Below are 20,303 nucleotides of genomic sequence, written 5' to 3' on the forward strand. Positions count from 1 at the left end.
TTGATGAATATCTATACTCTCATATACTCTAGCCAACATTTTTCGGCATGTTTTTCTAAACCTAATCTTCCAATATTAGTTTTTTTTTCTAACTTTACAGTACAGCTGGCCGAACGGCGGCCGCACATACCGCGACGCGGGCGCGCAGCGCAGCGGCCAATATGCCCTAGGCCCTTAGTACCATACCACTGACTGACCAATCGATCTGAAACATTTGAACAATTAAGCGATGTCAGGTGTAACTTCAAGTGAAGCTGATCAGGTAATGACATAATGATATTCATGAAGTTGGTAGCTAGGAGTGGCGGCAACGGGTCAGGAAATCAAAATGTTAATGAATGTAGACTAACGTTAGTCTGATCGTATTTTTAATCATGTTTCATTTTCAACACCAAGCAACAGCCAACAGGAACATGAATTGCAATATGTGGGACTGGACTCTGTGACCAAGTCTAACGTTAGCTAAGTTAGATTATTATTACCTCAAAATTATGTTGTAAATCGGATCAAAAATCAGATCGAAAATCGGATCGGCAGTTAAGCTTCTAAAATCGAATCGAAAATCGAATCGGCGGAGTTTAAAAATAAAGGAATACATAAAACTTTTGTTCTCGGTCGCGCGCATCTTCTTGACAAAGTCACAAAGACGAATGTTTAGGAATGGAAGTCGCCGACATGCGCGATCATTTGGAACATGTTTTAAAAGGGTTTTGAGGTGTTACTGCTTTACAACAAAATGAGTGATTAACCGAATGACGCATCTTCCAGCAAAGGAAAATAATTCTCATAGATCACAGGTCAATGAACGATCGGCGGGACATCTTTTTAAGCTGAGCTCAGCTCAGTTCGCTCATTATAATATATGATTACAGCCACGCCCAAAAACCATTCCAAAGTACACCCATTTTGTGAAAATAGCTTACTTGTATATCATTTCTCCGAAACAGTCCTCGAAAAAGTTAAGTCACGCCTCAGTATCGATCTTTCTGTATACCCACCCTCTCAACAATATCAGTGAATTACCAAATGCGCGCAAGCACACAATACAAGATAGTTTTGGGGCAGAGCCGAAAACTGGTACCGCCCAGACATGAACGGGCTAGCGCAGAATTCTTTACTTTACCTTTTGGCATGTGCACGTGGTGGGTTTGATTGACGGTGCTATTCTTTGAATTAGCTCACTAGCTGGATTAATGATAAGATCAGGGCAAGTATGGCTTACATAATACGTACAACACGCAACTCATCCATGCACACACAGCTCTCAAATTCCCTTGCAATTATTCGTCCCTTGGTTGTGTGTCACTTATGGGCGGGATTTAAGCAGGGCAATCACTAGCATCATGGACCTATTAGCATATATACAACACAACATTCAATCATACACTTTTCTCAAACTCCCTTGCTATTCGTCCATTGTATACACACTCATGGGTGGGATTTATCAGCGAAAGCACTAGCATACATAATACGTACAACACATTCATGCACCCATGCGGTCACACACAGCTCTCAAACTCCGTTGCTATTGGCCATTGTGTGCACTCATGGGCGGGATTTATCAGCATTTAGCACTAGCATACATAATGCATGTAATATTCATGCACCCATGCGGTCACAGAGTTCTCAAACTCCATTGCTATTGGCCATTGTGGGCACTCGTGGGCGGGATTTATCAGTATAAGCACTAGCATACATAATGCATGTTTTATTCTTGCACCCATGCGGTCACACACAACTCTCAAACTCCCTTGCTATTCGTCCATTGTATACACCTCATGGGCGGGATTTGTCAGCACTAGCATACATAATGCGTACAACATATTCATGCAGTCATACACCCATGCAGTCACACACAGCTCTCAAACTCCATTGCTATTGGCCATTGTGTGCACTCATGGGCGGGATTTATCACCATAAGCACTAGCATACATAATGCATGTAATATTTATGCACCCATGCGGTCACACACAGCTCTCAAACTTCATTGCTATTGGCCTTTGTGTGCACTCATGGGCGGGATAAATGACAATCCCAGTACAAGTACATGTTCCTTGTTTGTATTATAGATACATTCATCTAAAGTTCCACTCCCACCATACCAGTCAGCGCAGCTACCGGTAGGTCATAAGTAGGTCAACTTGTTGCGAGTCTTTTCTGACATTCCAGGAATCTGATTGTTCGAACTATTCCATTGTTAACAAGCTCTAAATAGAAAAATCTTGAAATATGTTCTGACCTCACTGTAAATAGATATATGCCGATTTTTTATATCCGATTTTTTCCTTCAAGGGGCATGATCGAAGATCGGCAGGTGATAGCCGATTGTTGTGAAATCGAATGGAATCGGTTGCCGATTGCAAAATCGGTTACAAGCTTAATTATTATTACCTCAAAATTAAGATAAAAGTAAATATTACCATGGAGAAGGTTTACGGTTCACCATGTGTAATTTGAAGAAGGGAAGGAAATACAGGCTGAAACTTGAAAGATTGAAATTGAAAATCTTTCTGCCTGTATTAAAGATAAATTCCAGTACCAGTATTGGTAACGATCTCAAAATGACTTTTTACAGAATTTAATATAATGACCACCCAAGTGTCTGTTTGTATGAATAAAAAATACATGCCAAAGGATTCTGGAAGAAATTGTGTAATTGCTGAGAAATAAGCAAAATAAGCGCGGATTTGGTCACTTCCGTTGGGTCTTTATTCCAGCAATAATAATACACTGTCCCACGTGTGCCTATCTGTGTTGATGATCTTCAGTGTGAATATTTTTCGGCGTAGATTTCAAGATTTCACAAAGTTCAGTTTATGTAACTGTAGCAGATCTAGATCCTCGATGATATACTGACAATTAAGCCTGGTTTTGCAGACTTTCTCATGAAATCAGTGTTTATTGCAACTACTGGCATTTCTCTTTAAGTGTAATCATGGTATGGCTCACTCATTCAATGAACAAGGTTATAATATAACCTTGTTCTCAGTTATATCTCCATGTGTGGCAAAATAAGGGTGGCAATGTTTGGCTTATTTTCTCTTTTTGTTTGGGGCAAATGCCTGATGTTTTTACACTGACAGTTTCCATTACACCTATTATTCATACAACTTGGCTCTTATTTAAATTTGACACTTTAAATAATTTTTTTCTTAATTAAAAATAGAGATCAAAAAATGAAAAATTTCTTGCCATATTACTTTCCACCAATAGAGGGCGTACACAAAAATATGCCCAAAATTCAAGTTTTTGAGCGCTCTAGTGAATACAAAAATTATTCCCAAGTTACTAATGTAAAATAAATTGCAACTGTATGTAAATTAGTAATTTTGGTCACATAAGTGATATTTTAATGATTTTTTTAAAGTGTGTGCTCTGTACAACATTGGCATATCATAGACCTACCTGTAGATTCCCTACAGGCAGGGTGGTAGCAGTGAACAAGTGGTATGGCTCAGTAGGCGTAGCAGTGTAGGCCTAAGTATCCTGTAATGAAAATTGAGCCTTGGCTTGACTTGAGGCTGTGTATGGTAACGTTACATAGTGAACCGTCCTTGGCTTGAGAGGACTCCATGTCATGATGATGTTTTTTTAAATATTTTGACATACATTTCTTCATTGCATGGAGTCTTGAACCCCCGTCCATACACTCATTCAGTGAACAAGGTTATGATATAACCTTGTTCTCAATTACATCTCCATGTGTGGCGAAATAAGGGTGGCAATGTTTGGCTTCTTTTCTCTTTTTCTATGGGACAAATGCTTGATTTTCTTACACTGACAGTTTTCATTACAGCTATTCATCATATATCTTGGCTCTTATGCATGTTATGTAAATTTAATTCTTTAAATTATTTTTTTTTCTGAATTAAGAGAGATTGAAAAATGAAAATTTTCTTGCCATATTACTTTCCACCAATAGAGGGCGTACACAAAAATATGCCCAAAATTCCAGTTTTTGATCGCTCTGATGAATACAAAAATTATTCCCAAGTTACTAATGAAATACAAATTGCTACTGTATGGAAATGAGTAATTTTGGTCACAAAAGTGTGTGCTATGTACAGCATTGGCATACCATAGTCCTACCTGTAGATTCCCCACAGGCAGGATGGTTGCAGTGAACAAGTGCGTCCATATATGTATAAGAGACACATGTACACAAAGATGGATTTCCCTAGGAAATCCATAGTTAGATTTTAGAGGGTGAAATCGGTTTGTAGGGTTTAATTTTATTTATCTATGAACCTTCACTTGGGCGCCTAAAGCGTATAAAGGGATAAAAATTATGGCCAAAATTATTTCACTATAAATGGTAGAAATGAGACGTTTCTTACCAGAACCGATCTCCCGTAGATCCCTTGATCCGTTTGTCAACAAAGCAAAGACAATAGACCTCTTTGTAATATTTGGCAAACCCTCCCCCAATGATTTTAACTAAAAATGATCAAAGGGCATTTTATTTCTGGTAAAATTCATCAAATAAAAGTTTACTAGAGCTAGATTCTTCATCATCAATCTCTTCTTCAAAATCATCACTTTTGAAATCTAAGTCTAGATAAACTTCTGGGTTTCTTCCATTTCATGATTGATGTATTCAGTAACCTTTGGAGAAAATATACCATCCCAACAGGTTTTGCATGCAAGTGGAGCTTGATGTGGGATAACAAATCACGTCTTTCGCACCAGCATACACGTCATTAAAAATCACCAATTTTGCTGCCGTTATTTACGTGATCGAAGCACTCAGAGAGAGAACTATCAATTAACTGACTTTCATCTGTCTCCATGATAAATGAGGAACACCACTATGTTCTTCTGATTTTCTGCTTTAATTTGATGTCTAATTGTCCATTTTGGGGGATTGGCAATCACCAATTTTGCTGCCGTTATTTACGTGATCGAAGCACTCAGAGAGAGAACTATCAATTAACTGACTTTCATCTGTCTCCATGATAAATGAGGAACACCACTATGTTCTTCTGATTTTCTGCTTTAATTTGATGTCTAATTGTCCATTTTGGGGGATTGGCAATATATTTCTACTTTATAAAGATTTCAAAATTGAAGTGAATGAACATATTTTCTATCATCCTTGTGCAGGGGGAAAATGATGAAATTGATGTGGTTTCCATGGATACCAGATCCCCAGGAGTAAATAGGGAGGAAGCTAAGTCACAGGATGAAGACATTATCATGGAGACAGTGGATGACCATGATGCAGAAGATGAAGAAGAAGAGTCCTCTAATGTGACCATCATCCATGAGGAGGAAGAAATGAGGGAAAATGTAGATGTAACAGAGGACGAGTCCTTGGGGGATCAGTGTTACTGTGAAGGCAAAGGGGATGGTCCGATGATCTCTTGTGAAAAATGCAAGAAGTCTTTTCATTTAGGTAGGTCAATGAGGAAGTTTTAAATTTGAATTTTTTTTATTATTTGCATTTTCATGTCACAGACATACTGAACAACATCTTAATTTTTTTTTATTATGGAAAGGTACACAATTTTGTGTTTAGCCTTTTGAAGAGCATAGTACATAATACTGAGATTTATTTCTGTCATTTGTGTTGTTGTTCATAGCTTGCTTCAAAACTGGCAATCCTACAACTCTAGAAGGGGACATTTTCTTCAAACTGAATTGCAGTACATGTATGGCGCCTGAAGATGAGACAGTGGAAAGAATGAGATTGACTTGGTAAGTTTAATAAGAGTGCATAGAGGATAATGACCTCCCAATGAATTTTATATTGATATAATTTTTTCTGGTTTTTATTGATATTTCATTTTCATAAATTCCATATCTGATGCTAACATGAATACTGTACTTGCAATCTGAGATATAGGCCTAATGCATTTACTTGTTATCAAGTAGAAATGAGACTAGATAAAAATGAAATATAAAAAATATCAACATCAAATTGAAACTATTCTGGTTTGTCGTCCTACTTTTTTGTTCTAGTAGGTGGAGCTAAATTATCTGATGTAGTCAGAAAATGGAAAATATGACACTTCTTTTTGATGTTATAGTTTTAAGCATCATTTATTGTTTATTTATAAATTATACTAAAATTCTTCAACGAACCGAGGATGGGAATTCTTAGTTGAATTATTTTTTGTGCATGTGTGTTTAGTATAAACAATGTATACCTTGATTAATGATATAACTTGCATTCTATAACTACTGTCTATACAATCAAAGACATTTGTTTGTCCTTGTTCCCAGGCAACAAGTTGTGATGCTGTCTCTGTACAATTTAGCACTAAGAAGGAGTGGGAGGAGAGGATTTTTTCGCTGGAAGGAAGACATCTGTGAGTTTATTTCTCTACACTGGAACCTCATCTTTGGAGCACAGTAAGATGGATTTTTGTCCTCCTTTATTCTTCAAGAGGCTGTTATATTTAACATTTCTTTTCACATATTCTAGTTTATATATGCTTTTAATGCTGGTCAACATTAGATTTTAATGTTAGTTGATTATTGCCTGTAACACAATATATCGCAGAGCCTGAAAATTTATTATATACGTTCATTGTGAACTGCAATTCTGTGAAAAGACGGAAGGGGTTAATGAAAGTAAGGCTTCATTGGTGGAAGTGCCATGGTGTAGTGGTTCTGACTCTCTCCTTGTAAACAGAGGGTCGTGTGTTCGAATCCCACCTCAGCCTAGCGTCCTTTGGCAAGGCGTTAATCCACACTTTGCCACTCTCGACCCAGGTGCTAAATGGGTACCCGGTAGGATGCGAAAGATATTGTATGTTTGATTTTGCCAGCGCCATAATGTTGCGACGAATGCTCCCCAGGGAGCTTGATTGAGATGAATCCAATGACCGGGGTAATAATATGCTGTAACACGCTTTGGGCCATTCTGGGAAAAGCGCTTTATAAAAGTTGGCTATTATTATTATTATTATTATTATTGGTGCCTGTTAGGGAAATGTGGGCATTTAAGTATGAACTTACCAGATTTTTTTAGTTGGTTTCAAATAGGCCCGTTTCGGGTACACGTGTACACACACAGTCACGTCAGTGCATGTGTACTAAATTCCATCACCGTGTACACGGTAGCATCTGCATAAAGCTTGCGTGGGACTGTAAAGTCAGTGAACAAGCTCACAGCCTCACATTAATTCTTAGTTCTAAGACACTGCACATGTTTTAATCACTAATATGTCAATATATTTCAATTAACCTAGAGTGAGTTTACTTCCAAAATCGCTGATTTAATCCACATTTATTCTGGAGACTCAAGTTTTTGTACCACACGAAATGGGTATGCTCCGGTCAGTGCAGGACCCTAGATAGCGCCGACGTTCGTTGGATGCGCATTTTGCATACTGTACCGTACATACATGCACAGATTGCTGCAGAATTGAGTGTAACTGAAGTTATCGATTGATTTTCATTATTTTATTGCCATTTGAGGAGCGTGTGTTTGTAGGCTTGTAGCACATGTGTATGAGTGTGTAACACCTAACGAAACTCTCGAAAGCGTTCTTCAATCACTTTTAGAGCCAATTTGAGAATCACCAATTGCGACAGCGATCATTGCTCCAGTTACGTGTTATACGCTCATAAACATATGCTACAAGCCTACAAACACACGCTCCTCAAATTGGCAATAAAATAATGAAAATCAATCGATAACTTCAGTTACACTTAATTCTGCAGCGATCTGTGCATGCATGTAAGGTACAGTATGCAAAATGCGCATCCAACGAACGTCGGCGCTAACTAGGGCCCTGCACTGATTTACTTTTGCATTCTTTATTAATTTAATGCGCTGCTAAGCTGAGTAAACTTTTTAATTGCACCAATTTTTATGGATTGATACTTTTAACTTCTCAGGTAAGCTTTAAAACCGTGACTTAGGCTACATGTAGGAAACACTGAAAACATACTGTAACTCACTCTCACTCAGTGTTTACAACGTGTACACGACCGAAAAACACGCCGTGTACACGTGCATCAAAAATGGACTTTCAAACCGGGCCTAGTTTCAAACAATACAGAGAACCATTTTAAGTCAATTAACAGTGATTAACATTTCATAATTGACAGTATTTTGGTTCTATCATGTTAGGTGATATATCAATTAAATCATAAAAACACTCTCAAATCAATATTTTTCAATATCGCATAATTTCGATAAAATCAAAATATCACTCAGCTTTCTTCAGGATCAGCATGTGTGATTCAATGAATTTAATTTATAAGTACTTTCTAAATTTTACCCAAAATGATTGTAAAAAATCACTTTGTTTTGATTTCCCCCTCCCCCCCCATGAAGTAAAATCAAGACAACCACTTGGCATGGTACAGTTGCTGGTGTATTATCCGTAGGTAACAAACAGCTTTTCAGATCTGGTGCTACAGAGTTCAATGAGACAGGATGGTGGACATTGATTGAAAACAAACCTCCAACCCTTAAACAAGAACCTTCATTAAAAGGTAAGATTGCTCACACAAATTCCCTAAATATTTCTAATGTCCCTCCCCAGGGTTCCCATGAAATCAGGGAAAATTATTTTCCTTTTTTTTTTCCAGTGAGGAAAAAAATCAGCGAATTTGATAAATAAAGTACCTCAAATCAGAAAAAAAATGCCTCCAACGAGGGAAAAATCAGGGAATTTTGATCGGCGCAAATATCGAAAGCATGCATGGTAGTCAGTCAGACTGTAATTGTTGCATATCAAAACAACATCAATTAAATGAACGGTTATGGTTGTTGCGGGTTATGGTGGATGGCTGTATGGGGAGGTGGGAGGCCATTACATGCCTGTATAATAGTTCTGCATTTTTGTTTTTATACTGCAAAGACATGTAATTCACTGCAACAACTTAGAAAACATGCAAAAACTGGGAGTGGGTTTGAATAACATCATTAGGGAAAAATCTGGGAATTTTGTTTTCTTGAAAAACTGGGAACCCTGTTCCTGCGAAAGGGAACACCTGTTGTGGTAAATTGAAAACAATAATTGTGTCTTTAAATTCTTTTTGTGTTATTGAGGAGAATAACATGTTATATACAGTTCATCCGACAAAAAAGGAAACCTGTATTCTAAGATTGATTTAACAATTATATAAATAATGTTTTTACTATAAATTTGATACTTCTGGTAAGAAGGGATCTTATCTTTAATTTGAGACCAACAGCTAAGCAAATCGTTCATGGCAGATTACAAACAATAAATATTGAGGCCTATCAGAAATGATTTGCGCAGAAACTCGCATGCAAATCTGAATCCACTCATTTCAGGGATCAGTGAGAGAAAGTTGAAGAATACAAAGAAATGCTAATGAGCCAATCGTTGAATAAGCACGGTCATTATATCATGAACCAATCTTGTCCAAGTTTTCTGCGTATTAAAAACCTGATTTTTACAAACTCGTCTTACTTATTAATTCATTAAGTGTTTGTCCCATATTAGTTATCAGAATAGAGGAATATATGAATTATATGATGATGTAAATAAAATACATGTATCATAATTTTCCTTTAAAGGAAAAAAGACATGGGAATCTTTTTTTTTCCTCGGACGCACTAAGAGTCTTTGGATACCCTATCATTCAAATGAAAAGAAATTTATACAGAAATGTTTAGGCTGAACAATTATGTGTAGTCCTATAAATGCATTTCTATGTCCAATGCTCACAACTAACAGATCTCATTTCTGATTACTATGATGAATTCAAAATTTTACAGCATTCACTCATTCTTTGGTCCATTATAATAAACATTCCCAACTACACAGTTTCCTCAACAATTCAATCTAGGGTCCAGTGACAACTTGGGTCAGATATTTTTGCTTTATTAATTGATCATTACTTGCAGTAAAGCATAGTAATCAATCATATAATCAATTGCTAAGTTGCTAATGCTACATGTACAGTGCAGTATAAAAGTCCTGAGGAAGATTACAATAGTTACTCTCTCTCTCTGTTACCTTTTAAAAGAATAACCAGCCAATCTCATTGTCGATTCTTTTCTAGCAAAACAAATTGGTGGGAGAAAAGTGCGAACGGTGTTCGAGCCTACCATCAAAGTCGAAGGTTTGCGGAATCGAAAGAGGGGCACTTCAGCAGAGTCAGCAATAGAACTCAAGGAAAAGCGATCAAGAACACAGGTTTGTTTGTGTGGAAATCCTATTTGTATTTGATAAATGGAATTAGAATGGTAATTCCCATGCATGTTTAGTATAAGGAGATGTACTGAATTGCTCAGGGTTGGGCTCAATTATTAGGTAACTGATCAATTTTGTAATCATTTACATTTTTTTGAGTAATTATAATTGTATTTCTTCTTTCTTTATCTATTGGTTTAATGCTTTACAATTTCCACTCCATCTCTTTAGATTTAATTTTAATTTCCCTCCATCCCACAATCAAAACCGTCCTGTTCAGGATGATCCACATGATGAACCATAAACCTCTACTCTTAAAGGACAAGTCCACCGCAACAAAAAATTGATATAAATAAAAAGAGAAAAACCCAACAAGCACAGCACTGAAAATTTCATCAAAATCGGATGTAAAATAAGAAAGTTAGGACATTTTAAAGTTTCACTTAATTTCACAAAACAGTTATATGCACATCCTGGTCGGTATGCAAATGAGGAGAGTGATGACGTCATCCACTCACTATTTCTTTTGTATTTTATTGTATGAAATATTCTAATTATCTCCACATTGTCAAGTGAAACAGTGATTAATTCCTCCCTGAACATGTGGAATTAGCATTGTTTAATACTAAATGATTCAGTAAAGTCAGTCCCTATGGTCAAATCTGTAAAAAATGAAATATTGTATAATTCAAACAATAAAAACAAAAGAAATAGTGAGTGATGGACATCATCAACTGACTCATTTGCATGTCACTGAGTTGTGCATATCACTGTTTTGTGAAAAATAAGCGAAACTTTAAAATGCCATAACTTTCTTATTTTACATCCGATTTTGATGAAATTTTCAGTGTATTGCTAGTTTGATTTTTCTCTATTTATTCAAATCAACTAATAGTTGGAGTGGACTTGACCTTTAAGTTTTCACCACAAGTATGCCTATTTCATTTTCTCATTGATTTATAAGTATTAGAAACATTTTTTTAAAATAGGAAGCTAAGGATATTCGACGAGCAAAGCAAGCTTCAGAAGAGGAATATAAGAAGAAACATCAGAAAGACAGCAAGGACGATGAGAGTAGTCTAGATAGCTTTACCGGGAGTGAGGTAAATTGTTTTAGATTTGTATATATTACATAGAATAGACTGAAGACAAAGTATTTTAACCCCACTGGAATCACATTTTCCCCTGTGTTTGATTATGGTACATACCTTATATTGTGAAATGCAAAGCAGTTGATATACTGTAGTAATTGTAAAATTGCTTTTCATTGCTTTTCTTTCACTGAATGATTACCTGATACAGCTCTTTCCTTATCATAATTTGAAGTATGATGGGGGTACTTGACAAATAATACACATGAATGCCTTTTCAGGCTTTAAAAGATAGTTTCTGCAATAAAAGTGCTCCTAATAGATGATTTTCAGGTCTTTGATTATGCACCATATTCAGACTTCTTTGAACATTCACTATGCTGGATAAGGAAATGCTACACCAATGACAATCATGAAATAGACATTATCTGAACATCTAGTTTGAATAGTTTCTGTCAGGATCTTTAATCCGATAATTATATGTCTGCAAATAGCTTCTATTGAAAAGTTATCATAGATTGCAGTATTGTTTGTTTTGCTAATGAAACTCATTACAAAGAAAGTGTGATCATAAAATAGCATTGCAGTTGTTTAGAATTAAACTTGATATAATTTGTTTTGTTCTGATGTGCAGAATCTGGGTCAGCCGACTGCAGTACCCGATTCCCCATCAATTCTTAGCCTTCTTGGAGGAGATAATAGTTCAGATTCATTCACATCTAACCTCCTCAACGAGAGTGATCTTACACCAGAAGGTAGCAACATTATGCTTTTCCAGTTCTGCAAACTTTCCAATCCTGACAAGATGCACTCAATATTTATTTAAAGGGTATATTCACCCTGCTGTCAATTTGATTTTGATAATAGGAGAAAAATAAAAGAAACATATTCATGTTAGGATTGGTAAAAGTCAATCAATAAATGATAATATATTGGATATCTTAACTCTATTTTATTTTGTGGCATCACACGTGAGGAGCTATGAAATTGCACAAGCTCACAGAGTTCATTATTTGAAAATTTTAGAAGAAAGTTGTAATTTATGATTTTGTAATGGCAGTGATATTATAATGCATATATCTAGATGGACTTTCCCCCTGTGAGGGGAAGAAATGCATTTTTTTTTAATTAAGACTGAAAAAAAATTATGTTAAAAAATTTACATTGAAACTTACCAATTCAGCTTTAACACCTTTTCTTTTTACAACAGTTAACCTTCCCGTCATGCTGATGGCTGGTGATGAGGAAGATGCACTATGTCTTGGTGGGAGCAAAGGCCTATCTGACCTATCAACACCACCCCCGCCCATCATCGTGAGTCGGCAAATTAGCAACGAGTCCTCTCAAGATTCTCTGATGGAAGGTTTTAGTGAAGCCCCATCTTTTGCAGGATCTCTCAGATCTCTGGATAGTTCGGCAAACAGTGGCAAAGAGAACAAGTCAAGAAAACATAGGGTCAAAGGTCAAACTGAGATTAAGGGCAAGGATGCAGCAGAGGAGGAGGAAGAAGACTCATTTAAACCAAAGTAAGCATAAATGTGATATTGAGCAGAATATTTCATCATTGCTTGACAGGTTAACATTATGAGGACTAAGTATTCAATTTAAAATGGATCCAGTAATTTGTTCTTATATTTTCTACTTCATTTGATATTTGTTATGCTTTTGAAAATACCACGTGATTATAAACGACCACACTCGCTGTCTTGCAATTGAATTATTCGATAATTATTTAGGAGCCTTATTTTTGCTCAATCAAATATATTAACTCCTTCAATCCAAAATATATCATCTGCATGGTTGTGTTGAAACATTGTTCTTACCAGTAATCTTGATTTCTAGTATAATCCATACAAATATTATTTGTGAACAAAAAGTATATATCATATCTGCCTTAAATACCTTCTTCAGTTATTATACATTTAGTATACAACATTGTCCTTCTTTATTAAAAGTGTTGAGTATGAAGATATGAAAGTATACATCTTCTTTATCAGGTTTCTTCCAATGAGTGTGTATGAGGAAAGACAGCTTCTGAAACTCTTAGAATCATGTTCTGATGCAGTAGATGCAGATCCAGTTGCTAGGAGACTAAGGAGAAAGCTTCTTATTAGGCAGGTAAGTCATCAATGTCACCTATCCGTTTGCTTGTCTTATCTAGTAGCTAATGCATCAAAACTATTATAATGGTAAATTTACCTTGATGATTTTCTACCATTAAGTTATTTAATTACTACTGGCTGCTGAGCCATTTCACCATGGAACTAGCCATGATGACAAAGTTGATTTTATGCATTTGGACCCTGGTAAAGCATTGAATATTGTAACTTTGTATTCAAATGGCTCTGTTTTATTAGCTGTTTTGATGGACAAATTTTCTGCAAAGGATTTTAGCTTGCACTTTGACTTGCTGTAGATTTTGAGTAAAACATGGTTTAATGTCAATTGTGGAAATATGCATGGTCATTTGACTTTGAACTAGTTTATTTGATGAAGGATACATTTATTGCTTAAAACTTTTATTAGTATTTTATTGTCTCGCCCACCAGAGGTGAAGGCGAGACTTAGGGATCCAAATGTCGTCCGTCCGTCACAAACCTGTAATGACACATAACTCCACAACCGTAAGTCGCTTTTCAACCAAACTTGGATGGTAGATGGACTTGGGGGACCTGCATGTTATGCTGCAGTCTGAGGTCACATGGTAAGGTCAAAGGTCATTTTCAGGTCAACATTGAAGTTTACATGCAAGACTCTCTTATGACACCTAACTCCACAACCGTAAGTCGTTTTTCAACCAAACTTGGATGGCAGATGGACTTGGGGGACCTGCATGTTATGCTGCAGTCGGAGGTCACATGGTAAGGTCAAAGGTCATTTTCAGGTCAATGTTAAAGTTACATGCCAGACTCTCTTATGACACCTAACTCTGCAACCGTAAGTCACGTTTCAACCAAACTTAGATGGTAGATGGACTTAGGGGACCTGCATGTTATGCTTCAGTCGGAGGTCACATGATCAGGTCAAAGGTCATTTTCAGGTCAACGTTAAAATTTACATGCAAGACTCTCTTTTGACACCAAACTCCGCAACTGTAAGTCACTTTTCAACCAAACTTGGATGGTAGATGGACTTGGGGGACCTGCATGTTATGCTGCAGTCTGAGGTCACATGGTAAGGTCAAAGGTCATTTTCAGGTCAAAGTTGAAGTTTACATGCAAGACTCTCTTATGACACCTAACTCTGCAACCGTATATTGCTTTTCAACCAAACTTGGATGGTAGATGGACTTAGGGGACCTGCATGTTATTCTGCAGTCTGAGGTCACATGGTAAGGTCAAAGGTCATTTTCAAGTCAACGTTGAAGTTTACATGCAAGACTCTCTTATGACACCTAACTCTGCAACCGTATATTGCTTTTCAACCAAACTTGGATGGTAGATGGACTTGGGGGACCTGCATGTTATGCTGCAGTTGGAGGTCACATCGTTAGGTCAAAGGTCATTTTGAGGTCAACGTTAAAGTTTAAATGAAGACTCTCTTATGACACCTAACTCTGCAACTGTAAGTCACTTTTCAACCAAACTTAGATGGTAGATGGACTTAGGGGACCTGCATGTTATGCTTCAGTCGGAGGTCACATGATCAGGTCAAAGGTCATTTTCAGGTCAACGTTAAAATTTACATGCAAGACTCTCTTTTGACACCAAACTCCGCAACTGTAAGTCACTTTTCAACCAAACTTGGATGGTAGATGGACTTAGGGGACCTGCATGTTATTCTGCAGTCTGAGGTCACATGGTAAGGTCAAAGGTCATTTTCAGGTCAAAGTTGAAGTTTACATGCAAGACTCTCTTATGACACCTAACTCTGCAACCGTATATTGCTTTTCAACCAAACTTGGATGGTAGATGGACTTAGGGGACCTGCATGTTATTCTGCAGTCTGAGGTCACATGGTAAGGTCAAAGGTCATTTTCAAGTCAACGTTGAAGTTTACATGCAAGACTCTCTTATGACACCTAACTCTGCAACCGTATATTGCTTTTCAACCAAACTTGGATGGTAGATGGACTTGGGGGACCTGCATGTTATGCTGCAGTTGGAGGTCACATGGTAAGGTCAAAGGTCATTTTCAGGTCAACATTAAATCTTACGTGCAAGGCTTTTATGACAAGTGTTATTCCATCCCAGTCATTTCACAATTAAGTTTCGATGTAATTCTCTTGCGTGCCCTCACAAATCACAATATTTCTGGTTATTTTCATAAGTGGGCGAGACACAAAATTGCTTTTGCCTTGTTACTTAAAACTTTTATTGGTATTTTATTTTAGGTTGAAATTCTGGATGAAGCCTGCGCTGATCAAGTTATCAATTATTTTTTTATAAAGTCTGTTATACACTGTATGTGTTAAAAGAGACTGTCCTTCAAGGAGATGAATTAAACAGTGGGGTCATCTTATAGGCTCCTGCACTGTTGATAAGTCTTGATATATCTGTGATGTATACATCTATGTTGAATTTCAAAGAATCCTTCTCAAAACCTTTCTTTTTTTATTTCATTACTCTGTATGTGACTTGAGTTATCTACAGAGTGGATTTAGCGCTTTATAAGTTGCATTATTATTATTATTATAAAATGAAAATTTATTGTGAAGTATGGTATAACTTTTCAGCTATTTCAAAATGGGAATATGCGGACATTGATCACTTTGTTCCTTGACACCAAGTTTGTGGAATTGACATTGTGAAGAGTAAAGTTAACAAATTTGTTATCATTCTAGTGGGTAAAGTATAATACTATGTGAACAAATTGTTGCATTTTGGGTAATATCGGTGAACTTCATGGGCAGTACTCAGGCTGATAATCGTGAATGTGGTTGTGACACATTAGCTTTGAGATTATATCCTCTATAGCGTGTACATCTTGTTTAACTTTTTTCAGGAGAAACGAGCAAGGGGTCAGCCACTTTTTGACCTTGATGCCTCCTTGCAGCAGATGTTACAACATCGGTGTCACATGACACCGTCCAAGATGGCACGGTCCGTCTTTACCCAGAGTCCATGTAGGGGAGGGGTCAATCCCCAGGGTGTGGGGATGCAGTATGTGTCATCGGGTCAACAAGAAGGAGATTACAGGATTCTAGATCGGTTTCAGGTAGGAAACTAAACTTTATCTTCTGAATCTGTATATTTTGTATTGCTTTCAGTCTCCATTCTGTGAGCTTCTAGTTAATGTGAGTAATGTAGACTAACCAGTATCTCAAAGGAAGGATGTGGCTCAAACTGGTATTTTTATCATTTAGAGTATAATTACATAGATGACATTGTTCAGAACTGTGATAGGTCTCTCTATCACAAAGGTTGTGATCAATTGCAAATTGGAAAAGTTGAAAAATTATGTGTTACTAGTCAGTGTTTTGACTTTAAAAAAAGTTGATGCAACAAGCATTTTGGTCAGTCTCTGTCATTTTGTTATTGATTGCGAACCATTCTGTCATGATGCCAATACTTTCACCTGCAGATAGGCAGTTTTCAGGATTCACTGCTTGGAGGTTAGACAACCTGAAACCAAACTTCCACAGATTTTAAGTAATTGTATCATGTGGTTGCAGTATTAAACTTTTCTTTATTGATCGATTTTCAAATCTTAGGATTTGGACAAAATGCTTTTTTCAGCTACCTTTGGCATTTTAGCTCTCTTTTTTCATTTGGCACATTTGTCTTTTTATGATTTCTTCAGATGTCTCACTACTCTGCTCCAACAGTCCATCAGACTCAGACTTCCTTCAAAGCCCGACTTGTTGGTTGCAATGAGTCTGCTATGATGCAAAGTATCGTCAGTCCATATACAGCTAGGTAAGATAACAATCCAACTAATATTTTCATGAGTATGTCTGTTATTCAATCCCAATCTGTAATTCATCTGATAATTAACAAACATTCACTCGTCTCATTTCTTGCAGCTTAAAGATTGGATATGATTTTGGTATCATATTTCAACATAGTGGGAGTGAATATCCTATAATCATGATCATATATTGACAAATTATAAACTTGGCATTCAGGTCCATCTTAAAATAAGGATGTTATTCTACAAAGATTGGATTTCATCTTGAGTTTATTGGAATAAAAATTACTGAGAATCTGATTTGGCACTGATAATGCAGTCATTCATAAACTCATGCATAATAACAAGCAGTTAGATGAAATACCACCCTGCTAATGCATAGTATTTTGTGTGGTCCAAACTCTTCACATCTTTTGTCTTTTAAACCTGATGAGTGTCCCATGTCCATTAAACTGTTTGTAAAGTTACTCAGGACTTTCTTTGCTTTTTTCTAATCATTCTTCAGTTATTTCTAATTTGAAAAAAAAAATGATTTGACCAGCCTGCTTGGTATACAGTATTTGTGCTATAACTTAAAGTACTTAGGACAGTTTTGAGGCTTTTGAGTGTGCATTTAAGAATGTGTGATATTATGTGATATAACAATGGAGTGATTACAATTGATAGGGTTCTGAAGCCTTTCATACGGCGCGATGCAGAGTCCAAACCTCTCAAGCTCTGTCTACTCCAGGAGATTGTGGAGCACCATCGCAGAGTAGATCCATCATTTCAGGCACCTCCTGTTGCACCGATCGACTACTGCTATGTTCGCCCTCAGCACATCCCCTCCATCAACGCTCTCTGCCGAGAGTTCTTCTGGCCAGGCATTGACTGTAAGTCTACACAGCTTAATAAGGGGCAACTTAACATCAACAAAAAGTTTATTTCAACAGAAAATCATTTTATGAAAAAGAAATGAAATAAGAAAATTTGTGAACTTTCTTATTTATATTTGATTTTGAAGAAAATTTATCATTTTGGCTTGTTTGGTTTTTCTATTTGATTTAAATAAACTTTTTTTCGTGGACCCATTTTACATAAAGTAATCTTTATGAAAAAGTCAACGAGAATATTGCCTTCTTTCACCCTTTCATGCATGCCTCTCTAGTTCAGAAAGATGATTGTTATTGTAAATTTGACTGTAGGAAAGCTAAGGTTTAACAATGATCTTTTCAAGATATTTACAATTTAATGTTCATTGATTTATTAATACATTAGCAGTGTAAAAAAAAATAGAAAATACAACTTGAATGTAATATTAACAAGCTTCAAGCATTTGGGAGTGGAAATGATATTCATCATCATAACTGCTAGCTAATTTTTGTTTTTCAGTTTCACCATATTAACATTTCATTTGTAACACATGTCTGTGTAGCTACCCCATCTTAATATATTCCACATTTTCATCTTTACAGTAAATTTTTATGTATATTTGAAAAACACAAAAAATGATTGGAGGTTATAACATGTAGTAATGTCATCAATAAGAAGGTTCTTAACTAATGAAAAAAATTGAATTACAACCGAGTTAATTCATTTATCCATGTACATTTATATTAATTTTGTTAATTGATTTTTTCCAGTATCGGAATGCCTTCATTATCCCGACTTCAGTGTGGTAGTTCTTTATCGTAAGGTTGTGATTGGTTTTGGGTTCATGGTTCCTGATGTCAAATACAACGAAGCCTACATATCATTTCTATTTGTCCATCCAGAATGGAGAAATGCAGGCATTGGTACTTTCATGGTCTACCATCTTATTCAAGTAAGTGTTGTGGGAGGTGAGGCTTATTTTATGAAGCTTTTTATCAGACATGTTCTCTTACAAACTCCATAAGTTAATGTCCTAGAATCCCATTGGCAAAGATCAAATTTTCAATGACAGTGCACTACATGGAAGCTACCCTTAGGTCTGTTGTCAAGTAGTTGCTTTTACAATGTCTTAATCACCAATAAATGTAATACCACATGATAGATGAAATATTCCTCCCTCGAAAGCAATGCTTATTCAAGGTATCCTCCACATTTCAGCAGTAAAGATACTCGTTTGTTGGTTGTTTTTTTAATCTACATTCTCTTAATATTTGTGCTGAAATGATTCATTTGAAAGAGGTAAATTCTATTGTTTGTTGTAATCTATAATTTTGAAATGTCAAACCCAATTGTTGCTGTTATTGTGGAAATAAATAAAAACTTAAGAATTATTCTCTGTATTGATACCATTTCTTTTTTTCTTTATACTACTCATTCTGTTGTATAGACTTGTATGGGCAAAGATGTGACACTGCATGTATCGGCCAGTAACCACGCCATGTTGCTCTATCAGAAGTTTGGATTCAAGCAGGAAGAACTCTTTTTGGACTTTTATGATAAATATTACCCTGAGGATAGTCAGGAATGTAGACATGCTTTCTTCCTAAGGCTGAGGAGATAGCACCAAGGTGAATCATGGAGCCGGTTAACCCATTGGATTGTGTTGATAAGGACTACATGTGTATTCTGTGAAGTGTAGCAAACGGAGAGGTTCAAACAAAGAGATAACACAAAGACAGTAAACAACTCTGACTTTGGTATATAAAGCCGAGTTAACCACCAACAAGAAATAGAGTGGATTGAGAGTATCCCTCTACTGGCAGCCCAGACAAGCCACTTTGTTTGTAGATTGTGAATGCCGAGATTACTACACCAATGAATCATGTTTTGGCTGAAGTAGAACCATAGTAGAACCACTACTAAGGCAGATTCCATCATGGCATTCCTATTATGGTAATAAAAATGCTTTATAGTCTGAGAGTGCCATCACATGAATATATGATTGAGTAAATTAGCATGTAATCTATGTATAATTTAGAGAGCTACTCCAAGCTGATTTGAAAACAAACCTGTAGTTAATTTAATTCAGGCAAAATAAAATTAAAGATTTCATTGAATATGATGAAAATAGCTTAGCAAGGTTATGCATTACCTTGAAGAAACAGTTGTTTATGTATATTATCATTAATGTGCAATGAGTGAGCTGACAGTGTCTCATCCCCACTTTTTCTTTTGATTCCCCTCATTTTCATCAGTTGATGTGCATTTCTCCTCTGATATCACTTTCATGTAATAAAATACTAAAGAAATGGTGGATATATACTATCATTGGCTCTCTCATTACATATGGTAATTGTTTTTAAAGTCACATGTAACTTACAGTTTA

The 20,303-nt window shown here is 36.2% G+C and overlaps 1 protein-coding gene across 1 annotated transcript; it reads left to right on the forward strand.

Moving 5' to 3' along the window:
• Positions 1–121: 121 nt before the first annotated feature.
• Positions 122–20,012, forward strand: LOC121410663 (cysteine-rich protein 2-binding protein-like). The gene is made up of 15 exons (XM_041602895.1): positions 122–262; positions 5,104–5,395; positions 5,583–5,697; positions 6,226–6,354; positions 8,291–8,451; positions 9,994–10,127; positions 11,114–11,227; positions 11,850–11,970; positions 12,426–12,741; positions 13,213–13,333; positions 16,160–16,372; positions 16,958–17,073; positions 17,732–17,937; positions 18,688–18,869; positions 19,365–20,012. Exons 1-15 carry the CDS (start codon positions 230–232, stop codon positions 19,536–19,538), a joined length of 2,427 nt encoding a protein of 808 aa, XP_041458829.1. The 5' UTR covers positions 122–229; the 3' UTR covers positions 19,539–20,012.
• The last annotated feature ends 291 nt before the right edge of the window (positions 20,013–20,303 follow it).

Source organism: Lytechinus variegatus, chromosome 3 (genome assembly GCF_018143015.1).
Source record: "Lytechinus variegatus isolate NC3 chromosome 3, Lvar_3.0, whole genome shotgun sequence".
NCBI classification, from domain to species: Eukaryota; Metazoa; Echinodermata; class Echinoidea; order Temnopleuroida; family Toxopneustidae; genus Lytechinus; species Lytechinus variegatus.